The sequence below is a fragment of the Phodopus roborovskii genome, unplaced genomic scaffold (genome assembly GCF_943737965.1).
Source record: "Phodopus roborovskii unplaced genomic scaffold, PHOROB, whole genome shotgun sequence".
Classification (NCBI taxonomy): Eukaryota; Metazoa; Chordata; class Mammalia; order Rodentia; family Cricetidae; genus Phodopus; species Phodopus roborovskii.
Window position 1 is genome coordinate 11,561,965 of NW_026126480.1, and position 11,629 is coordinate 11,573,593.

General features: G+C 44.1%; 1 protein-coding gene across 1 annotated transcript; it reads left to right on the forward strand.

Annotated features, from left to right (window-relative positions):
• The first annotated feature begins 263 nt into the window (after positions 1-263).
• On the forward strand, positions 264-1,217 carry LOC127228934 (olfactory receptor 2AT4). Its single transcript, XM_051194033.1, has one exon. The coding sequence runs from the start codon at positions 264-266 to the stop codon at positions 1,215-1,217; it is 954 nt and encodes a 317-aa protein (XP_051049990.1).
• The last annotated feature ends 10,412 nt before the right edge of the window (positions 1,218-11,629 follow it).

An 11,629-nucleotide genomic window follows, 5' to 3' on the forward strand; every position in this document is an offset into this window, starting at 1 on the left:
TGGGCCAGTCTTCTTCAACTGCATTTTCACCTAAACAATGTACAACAACGTCTGTTTGGAAGACTGTTAGTATTTGGTAGAGTCGGGGCTCACATGGTAGAAGCCAATCCCACCGCCTACCATCAGTCCTCAGGAGTTGGTTATAAATGACTGTGTTCAGATAAATTCGGGATAAACATTATGGAATCATTACAACAGAATTCTTTCTCTGGTTTTCAGATGTTTCAACCGCCCATGACCCAAGTCATCAGTTCTGTTCCACTATGGAGGCTACAACCTGCAATGGATCTGTAGATGGCTCTACTATCTTCTACCTGGTGGGTATCCCCTCTCTGCCGGAACCCTTCTACCTTCCTGTGTTCTTTCTTTTCCTCCTCTTCTACCTGCTCATCCTGGTGGGGAACACCCTGATCCTGGTGGCCGTGGTGACAGAGCCCAGCCTCCACAAGCCCATGTACTTCTTCCTAATCAACCTCTCTGCCCTGGACATCCTTTTCACCACAACCACGGTCCCTAAGATGCTGTCCCTATTCCTGCTTGGAGACCACTTCCTTCTCTTCCCTTCCTGCTTACTGCAGATGTATCTCTTCCAAGGCTTTACCTGCTCAGAAGCCTTCATCCTGGTGGTCATGGCCTATGACCGCTATGTGGCCATCTGCCGCCCTCTGCACTACCCTGTCCACATGACCCCACAGACAAACACTGCACTGGCAGCCAGTGCTTGGATCACTGCCCTCCTCCTGCCCGTCCCAGCAGTGGCACAGACCTCCCAGATGGCATTTAACAGCATCGCCTACATCTACCACTGCTTCTGTGACCACCTGGCTGTGGTCCAGGCCTCCTGCTCAGACACCAGCCCCCAGACCCTCATGGGCTTCTGCATCGCCATGGTGGTGTCCTTCCTCCCCCTCCTGCTGGTGCTTCTCTCCTATGCCCGCATCCTGGCCTCGGTGCTGCACATCAACTCCAGGGAAGGGCGTTCCAAAGCCTTCTCCACCTGCAGCTCCCACCTCCTGGTGGTGGGCACCTACTACTCATCCATTGCCATAGCCTATGTGGCCTACAGGGCTGAGCTGCCCCTGGACTTCCACATCATGGGCAATGTGGTGTACGCCATTCTCACACCAATCCTCAACCCTCTCATCTACACCCTGAGGAACAGAGATGTCAAAGCAGCCATTACCAAAATTGTTTATCTCAAAAGAGTGACCTCTTAATGCAGCTAACTCTACCTCCAGGACTCCACCAGCAATGTTTATCTTAGAGAAGAAGACTCTGAATAGTTAAGTGCTCAGAGAAGAAACTCAATAAATACTACAGAATGGCCAAATTAATGGATGTACAATAAAAATTCACTCAAGCAAATAGTGCTAAATTCAATCTGCATAGCTTGGGTCCTGTTTTTCTTTCTCCTTTGTGCAATGAAAAAAAATGTTAACCTTTATTTTTATAAGAATCTGAGGTTGTATAAAAGTTTCACTACTGGATAATTCAAAAATATTTACTAAAGTAAGAAATTCTGCATGGTAAGAAAAAAATCTGTATAAGCTAAGTGTATTTTAAATATCGGAGGCTAAGAACCTGGAAACAACCTAGATGCCCCTCAACCAAAGAATGGATAAAGAAAATGTGGTACATTTACACAATGGAGTATTATTATCCAGCTGTAAAAAAATAATGACATCATGAAATTTGCAGACAGATAGATATAGAAAAAAAATCATCCTGAGTTGAGGTAACCCAGGCCCAGAAAGACAAACATGGTATGAACTGGCTTATAAGTGGATATTAGGTGTAAAATAAAGGATAACCAGGCTACACTCCACAGACTCAGTGTTGCTAGGTAACAAGGAGGACACAAAGACGGACGAATGGATTTCCTTGGGAAGGAGAAATAAAAGAGATCTCCCGGGTAGACTCAGGGTTGAGGAGAGAACATAAGAGATAGGGTTGGGTAGGTTGGGGTCTGGACAGAGGGGGAGACTAATGTCAGAGAGGTCTTGATGGGGGTTGCGATTTGGGATTAGGGAGAAATCTGGTACCAGGGAAACTCCAAGGAATCCACAAGGATAACTCTAGCTAAGACTCCTAGCAATAGAGGAGAGGGTGCCTGAACTGGCCATCTCCTGTAATCAAATTGATGACTAGTCTAATTGTCATCATAGAACCTTCATCCAGTAACTGATGGAAGCAGATGCAGAGATTCACAGCCAAGCATTGGGCCTAGTTCCAAGAGTCCTGTTGAAGATCGGGAAGAGGGATTGTACCAGCAAGGGGGTCAAGGGCATGATGGGAAACCCCACAGAGATTGCTGACTTGGACTCATGGAAGCTCATGGACTCTGGACCAACAGCTAGGGAACCAGCATGGGACCAGCCTAGGCCCTCTGCATGTTTGTGACAGTTGTATAGCTTGGTCTGTGTTTGGGGTTCCTAGAAGTGGGACCAGGACAAGTCCTTGGTGCTTCAGCTGGCTTTTGGGAACCTATTCCCCATGCTGGGTTGCCTTATCCAGTCTTGATGCAGAGGGAGGAGCTTGGTCCTGCCTCAACTTGATATTCCATGCTTTTTTGACTCCCATGGGAGGTCTGCCCCTTTCTGGATGTGTTCAGGATGTAAAATGAGTAAAAAAGGTAATTAATAAAAAACTAATTAAAAAAGAAATGCACTTAGAGAATACAAAAAATAAAAATCAGAGGCTTGAGAGATGGTTCAGTGTATAAAACACTCGCCATTCAGTCATGAGGACCTGAGTTCAGGTCACCAGATTCCACATAAATTCAGTTGTGGCGGCACCCATCTGAAATCTCAGCGCCCCACAGCAAGATGGGAAGTGGAGACAAGAGAACCCCCCAGAATGTCACAGACCGGTTAGCCTAGACAATGTCACACACAGTGAATGAGAGCTCCCATCTCAAGGTAGAAGGGGAGGACTGGAATGTGACATTGTCCTCTGACTTCCACAGGCAAGTGCCATGGCATGCCTGCGCTACCATCATACACAGAAACACAAAAATGCAACAGATCACATACACACTGAGTCTGCAAAGATATCCTATCAGAAAGAATAATATAAAAGAAAAGACATATGACTGCCCTGGGAGCATAGCTCAGCAGAATGGCAGGAATCACCCATTAAGCTTATATTCTGACACACAATGGTCAAATTAGGTGCAGCAAATCTCTGCATTTGTATTAGTCACTTTTCCCATAACTGTGATCGAATTACCTGGGAGACCAACATGAAGGGCAGGTTCCTCTTCCTCGTGATGTCGAAGGTTCACTCCATGTTTATTTGGCTCTGCACACTTAGAATAGACAGCAGTGGGAACATGTGGAGAATGAGGCTGTTCAACTCTTACCAGGCAGGAAGCCAAGGAGGGGAAGCGTGAAAGGACAAACATAAGACATGACCGGCAAAGACAAACCTCCAGTGACCTACCTCCTCCAAACAGAAAGGTCCCAGAACTTCCCCAAAGCAACACTAGCTAGGAGTCAAGCATTCACACATGAGCTGTGGGAACATTTCAAATTCAGATCTAATAGGCCTCCAGTTATTGCCCATGAATTCATTGTTAATTTGAACATACAATAGAAAATTGGGCCTGCATGAAAGCACCACATGATCAAGTAGAATACATGTCATATTAGGCTCAAATGGACCCAGAAGGAATAAGTTGCATGAGCAGGCAGTTCAGACCTCAGTGATATCTGTATATTTTTCAGCTAACTCTAACTATGGCCCCATTGGAAGATCTCTAGAATCAAATACCTTGGTGAGGATGGATATCGGGAAAGGGATTACAGCTCTTTCTTTAAAACATGCTGAGGGTTTTTAAAAAAATGAACAGGGACCACATTACAAGCCCATGCAGGAGGGCCCTGAAGGGGCACCAGCGAAGGAGATGAATGCTATCAGTGGGCAGACTCTATGAGAGGGTCTCTCTCTGATCTTTCATCTAAGTTTAGCCCTGAAAAGTGAAATCCAAAGAACAGGAAGAAAGGATTGGTGAGTAACTCAGCTCCAGACAAGAGTCACATTGGAAACTCTCAGAATGGACAATAATTGTAGGAGGAACTACAGGCCTGACCTGGCAGCCAGCCTACTTGGTATACTGCGCTTCTCAGTAAGAAGCAAGGCTCACCATACTCTGGAGTATTCCCAGAAGCCAGAACTCTGAAGTCTGAAGTAGTGTGACTAGATGGTAACTGGCCTGTGAGGGAGTCTGCACTCTCCACATCTCCTTTTATGTGTTTCTTCCACATAGAGACACTGGTGGTATGTGTAGGGAGATGATTGGAGGTCACTTCTGAGTTTGAAAACCCACCAGTCTCTGAGCCTGCCCAAGCTCAGGACTTGAAATCCCACCAATCCCTGTCCTGGAAATCCCCATCCTGGAAAGCATCACCTGCAAGAAACCCTAAAGCCTGCCTCCAGCTCAGGTCTTTGCATCTGGCCCAAACAGAGGCAGCCACACTCTTGTGTCTTGGCCAATAAATCTCATGTGAAGTTTGTTGTGCTGTGTGACTTTGTGGCATTTCTTGGCTCCTGACTGCTAGGATACCTTTCCTCTCAGGACTACAACACTTGTACTGGGGAAACCTTTCCCCTCAGAGCTGTAATACTTTCAGTATGCATGCTCATTATCCAAGCCAAGGTAATGTGCTAACCAATCACAGTCGATAGGCTTCCTCTACAAAGTAGTGGTTCACATGCAATAAAGTAATTGCTGTTCTCCTGAAACCATCTCTGGAGTGGTTTACCAACCCACAGGCACTGTTGTCTTGTTGAGGGCCACTCCTGTAACCGTGGCAATTTGGTACCCAAATGTGGGCCATGTGAGTACATACAGTAAAGGCAACCCTTGGTAGAAGAAATGAGGTGAGGGGTGCAGAATGGGTAATTGCCACTGAGTCAAAGAGCAGCTCAAATGCAGGTAATAAAGAGAAAGAGAAAGGAGCTGGAAAAGTTTTGGGCTTTTTGATCTAAACCTGTGGCAGAGAACTTTGAATAATACACAGAGACAGGAAGTTAGGACAGGATGTTCCTGTCTGAATCTTTCTATCCCATGACTGTGGCTACAATTGGTGTTTATGGGGAGGGGAGTTGTTAAAGCACCACTAGCTTTTTTATGAGCAGACAGGGATAAGGACAGTGAAGAAGAACAGGGAGGAAATCACGATGGTGCTGATGGAGACCCTTGCTGCATCTGAAAGGAGGACACTTCTGGCAAGTAAGGCACCGGAAGGGTGGTTCAGGGAGAGGCCTCTCAGCCGCACCTTCTCTTTCATACCCTTCTGAGGGCAGGTTACAGGAAGTCCACAAACACCCAGATAAATAATTAACAGATGCTTATTTGGGGAGCACTCACACAATGATGGTAAATGACTGCCATGGTCTCCTTCTGGAGACTCAGCCTCTTCCCTTCAGGATGCTCCCTCCACAACTCTAGAGAGCTCAAGCCATCCCCTCCTCTTCCTTATAAGGGGTTACATTTGCACACTATGAAGCCACACCCTAAGGTGTGGCTATTACCTCAAGTCTATTGGTGGAACAAAATGGCCCTGCATTTACCCCCCAAAAACCCATGCAGTAGTTGCTGACTGTGTGTGAGATGACAGGCCCACCAGAAATGCTAAGCCTTTGGCTCTTGAAGGCTTATCTAATCATCTCTGGGGAAGAGACTGGCTGGAGCCATGCTTACCACTGATGATAAAGCCTTTTACGATGATCTAGAGTTCATGAGAAAGAAACTGCCTCCTCACCTCCATTGTTTCACTTCCTGAGCCCATAAAAATTCAATGGAAAACAGATGAACCTGGCTGGCCTTTAAGTAAAGAGAAACTGCAACATACTTAGGAGTTAGTATAAGAACAGAAATACATACTGAACAAAGACTCGGTGCCTGGAACTCTATCTTTGTCATTCAAAAAATAAAAAAATAAAAAAATAAAAAGCTAAAGGAAAATGGATATTATTACATGACTTAAGACTATTAATTCACAGGTGAAAAGATGAAGTTTTTAAAGCCTGATTTCCCATGGAAAGACCCTATTAATAAATATAGTCATGAGTATCAAAGGTTGTTTTCCCTATATCATACTGCACCAAGAGGATAGAGAAAGGTTTGGTCTTCCTGTATCTGTGCCAAACAATGCAAATCCCTGCTCAAAGATGGCAATGGAGAGTATTGCCTCAGGGATGAGAACAGTTCTACTATGTGTCAATATTATGTATTTCAGGCTTTCCATCCTTTGTTAAATAACCCCCTGTCACATACATTCCTTTTATGGACGACATTTCGCTTGCTCATTATGATTCTGACAAATTAGGGGGAAATTTTCAACTAGCTCTGAGAAGTTTAAACAATAGAGTTGCCTCTGAAAAAATAGAGTGAATCTTGCCTTTTAATTTTCTGGGGTCCCTATGGATTTACACACAGTATCTGTAAATCCTTCTTGATTTAAAATTCCTAATCAAATCATGTTAGGTGCTCTTCAAAAGCTATTTGAAAACATTAATTGGATCAGGCCATTTCTACAGGTCACTACTGGTTATTTGCTTTTCCTATTTCAGACACTAGAAGGAGACCCAGACCCTTCCTCGGTGAGATTAATAGATCACAAAGCTCTAGTGTCCCCAAGCAAGGTTAAGGAGTCACTAAATGCACTAAAACTATTCTGATGGGATCCCACTAAAAAAAATTGCCTGTTTAACAGCTACTCATCCCATTACCACTGGCCTACTGTTTCAAAACCCAAACCAGCCTATTGAATAGTCCATTTGTCCTCACATTTCCCTTCAAAGATTACAACACCACCGGGTATGTTATGTATTTTGATAAGATTGATGAAACACAGAGCAGTTCCTGTAATTACTATGGAGCTGGATATTATAATTTGGCCTTTCAATAAACATAATAATGAATTGTCTATAGTAATAACTCTTTGTTACCAGCTAGTATATTTGGTTTCCCAGGAAGACTGGACAATCAATGTCCTCCAAGGAAGCACATACATTTTAAGACAAACCACTGAAAAGAGGTTTTCTCCCGTCAGTTCAAACCCTGTACCTGGAGCAGATATAATATCCACTGATGCTATTCCATGGATGAACGGCCTGTGTGCTACTCAATACTGCTACCCAAGAGTTTAACACACACAATATTTAGAGCTAAAAACTGTACTTACAGCTATGAAACACAAACCTTGATCAATTAACCTGTATGCTGACAGTATTTACTATGCTCAGCTTACATATCAATCCCAGTTCCCTCTCCCTCCCTCTTTCCCCCCCACTCCACATGTAGGGTGATGCCATCCAGGAGTGGTCATCTAAATCTGTCAAGTCATTTGAAGTAGGGACTAGGATTTCTCTCCTGTCTCTAGGTTAAGGCAGTATCCCTCCATGGGGGATGTGCCCGCAAGGTCCTTTTGTGCACCAGGAATACATCCTGGTTCCACTGTCTGAGGTCCCTTAGACTGCTCAGTCCTTCTTGGCTGAGACCCATGTTCAGGGGGTCTGAGTCAGTTCCATGCTGGCTTCCCAGCTATCATTCTGGGGGCCTGTTAGCTCCTCCTTGTTCAGGTCAGCTGTCTCTATGTGTTTCTGCAACCTGGTCTTGTCCTCCCTCTCTGCACCTGGATTCTAGTTCGGCTCAGTGTTTAGTTGTGGGTGTTTGCTTCTGTTTCCAACAGGTACTAGATGAGGGCTTCATGATTGTGGATAAGTTAGTCGTTGATCTCATTATCAGGGAAGAGCATTTATGGTAGCCTTTCCACTGTTGCTCAAATTGTTAGTTGGGGTCAGTCTTGTATGTGTCTGGACATTTCTTTAGGTTCAGTTTTCTCTTCAATCCTATAATGGCTGGCTCCCTCTTTTATGTCTCTCTCTCTCTCTCTCTCTCTCTCTCTCTCTCTCTCTCTCTCTCTTTCTCACTCTCTCTCGTCTTCTATTCCTCCCCTGACTCAATCTTCCTAGTCCCATATGCTTTCCTCTCCTCCCCTTCTCTTTCTCCCAGTTCCCTCTCCACTCACTGACCTCCCCACTTCCCATGTGCTCTGGAGAACTTGTCCCTTCCTCCTTCTGTGAGGGACCTTGTTGAATCTCTTAGAATCCACCTTGTATCCTAGTTCCTCTGGTGGTGTGAACTATAGGCTGGTGATCCTTTGTTCTAGGTCTAAAATCTATATATGAATGAGTACATACCATGTTCCTCTTTTTGTGACTGGGTTACCTCATTCAGGATGGTTTCTTCAAGTTCCATCCACTTGTCTGCGAATTTCAAGATTCCATTGTTTTTTTTCCACAGAGTAGTATTCCATTGTGTAGATGGGCCACATCTTTATCCATTCTTCAGTCTTCATAAAGACTAAAATTATGACTTCTGCACTTTAGCTTTGCAAGCTATATTACAACAGTGACAACATCCTATCTTTGTATCACTTATCAGAGCCCATAATCTTCTTCCGGTGATGCTAACTAAGGAAATGCTCTTGCTGATCAGGCAGCATGGCCTCTACTGGCCTCCTTCTGGCAGGACACTGTAACTATGCACACTCGCTTTCATCAGCCTACAGGGTCCTTAAGGGCCCCCTTTCCTGCTTTAATTCATCATCAAACAAAACAGATTGAGCGTGTAATGCCTGTGCTACCTTTCTCCCTTCAAGACCTCTGCAGCCAGCAGGGTTCAAGCCCCAGAGGCTGAAGTCACTGGCATTTTAGCAAATGGATGGCATGCATATTTCTTCATTTTAGGCATAGCTCATGCATGGCACAGTAGACTCTATTCTCACCTTCTTCTGGCTACACTATTGACAGGAGAGAGGGCTCTCATGTCATTTCTAATTTGCTAAAACGTTTTGATAGAAGGTGTGCCCTATCCTGTAAGAACAGACAGTGGTCCTGCTTATCTCTCCTCTGCCTCTAAACAACTTAGTCTCCAATGAAAAATTCAACATGTTACTGGGATGTTGTATAATCTCCCAGGTAACTGACTGTCCACTGTAGTGGAGAGAGCACACAATGCAAAGAACAAATTGATAGATACAAAGAGGGGAATATGGATCTGAATAAGGTTCACCCTCAACATCTTATTAATATGACATTTTTTTTTACTTTAAATTTTTTGAAAACAGATGATGAGGGAAATACTGTAGCTCATAAACATTGGGCACCTTTGTTAGGGCCTATAAGGTTACCTCTGGTAACCTGGAAAGATGCAATAAATGATAATCACCAGCTCCATTACTTACTATTGGGAGCAATTTCTTGAGTCTTTCTAGAAAACGGACCACAACCCATGTGGATCTGGGGAGGGCTCACCATACCCTGGACAGGTAATGCCAACAACAAAACAGATGAAATTGAGCAGCTGCAAGAGACGGCAGCAAGCGCCTGTTCTGCTCACATGACTCTAATGCCAGCCTTGAAAAGAATTGGATATTGAGACATAACCCTCCCTTTATTCAGGGGTGGAGGTTGGAGGACCTTGTCTTCAGCTATTTGCTAATAACTCCAAACTATTTCCTGATATGCATCCTAGAAGAAGATTCTAAAATTTGAGATGACACCATTCCCATGCCCAGATACCATTTTTGTTTTCATAACCCTTTATTTTTTTTTATTTTTTTCATAACCCTTTATTATCTTTTTACCTATGCCATTATCTCTTTAGTTGTAAAGTATTGGTTGGCATATTCTGCTCACTGATCATGAGGCTCTGCTCTTAGGAAAGCAAAAAGATTCAGAGGAGGGAACAGTAGGAGAAAATGCAGGCCTGACCCGGTGGCCAGCCTACTTAGCATACTGCACTTCTAAATAAGAAGCAAGGCACGCCATGCTCCTGAGTATTCCCAGAAGCCAGAACACTGATATCTGAAGCAGCAGGAGTAGCTGGTAGCTGGCCTGTGGATGAGTCTGCACTTTCCATGTCTCTTTTCTTGGGCTTCTTCCTAATAGAGACATTGGTGGTGTGAGCTCTCATATCTGGTCTGAGGAAGAGTGCGCTCATCAGTTACACTCACTAGGCTTCCACTATATAGGTGGTTGCTCACGTTCAATAAAGCAGACACCGTTCCCTGAAACCACCTCTAGAGTGGTTCATCTCTGTGTCCTTTACTGACCCATAGACCTTACTGTCTTGTCTGGGAATGGCAAATATTATGAATGTCCCATGTGACTGCTGTGTTTTCAAACAGAAGTTTCTACATATTTATCAAGATAGTGCCTTTAACTTAAGCATCATTAGTGTACTGTCACACATCTGGGAAGTTTCTGAGATGTATCAGGACAGGCTTCATCTGTGGGAGAACTGGAGCTCAGATAATCTCCTCAGAAGTCTGAGGACCCATGCAGCCCATCCATTAGGGCCTTGCCTTTCCCATTCTCCATGGCGAAACATCAGTAAGAAAAAGCTGTGGACTTTTTAAAATTATTTGAAAGCTAGAAAACACTGTACAAGAGGAAATGTGAGGCACTGGTTAGCCTCTTTCGTAGTCAATTCCAAAGTAGGCCTGAGGCCAGAGAAGTAACACCTGTACTGGCTGCTATCAGCTTTGCTTTACGAATACTGATTCTGCAGGGCACTGGTGATGCATGCCTTTAATTCCAGCACTTGGAAGGCAGAGTTGGGCAGATCCCAGTGAGTTTGAAGCTAACCTGGTCTACAAAGTGAGTTCCAGGAAGCTGGGACTGTTATACAGAGAAACCCTTACTCAACAAAAAAAAAAAAAAAAATAGAAAAGAGAGAAAGGAAGGAAGGAAAGAAGGGAAGAAGAGAGAGAGGGAGGAAGGGTGGGAGGGAGGGAGGGAGAAATCAAGATTCTATGTGTTCACCATTCAACAGTCACAAGCGGTAGACTGTCTGTTCTTCAACATGGCAATATTTAAACCAAATAAACTGCCTTCATGAACAAATCCATCAATGCACATCCCAAACATTGACTTTCCCATCCTTAGAAGAGAGGTAGATGCTGCAACCCTGTCAATTATCTTCATACTACCAACCAGTTCTTTGGTCTTCATTGATAGCAAATGAAACTATTTAACAATGCTATTTAGGGATAAGAAAGGTCCTTTTGGGGGAGAATTTAAGTTCCCTTACTATTTTCCTTTGCAAGCAAACATCTTACTTAATATACAGGAATTAACTTTCTATCCAGCATCTAATGGATACAAAGGACCTTGTTGTGGGTACTCACAACTAAAACCTTATTTATATCAGCACTAAAACAAGCCTTAAAGACAGGAAAGTTGCCTAAACAGAAGCTCTGGCTTTTAGGATTTGTTTTGATGTCACCTGGCAACATTGCAGCAGCATGATTGAATCCAAGGGCAATTACCATCCATGCACGTGGGTATAACTGCAGCACTGAGCTCCAGATAGTGTTTGGGGCTTTAGCATCCACAGGCAGGGCTTCAAGTTGTCTCTTGGAAGAGAAGTTGCTGTGGATATCAGCCTTTTCTTTTACAGCGACCGTCTCCCTCCTCTGGTGATGTTTGCTGCTTACCAGTTTCTGTGTAGATAACTGCCCACTCCCAGTGGCACAACATGCTGGAATTCAACTCTCTTCTAAAGTTTCTTTCATTTTGTCTTTTTCATCCAGGTTCTCATGAGGTAGCCTGGAAC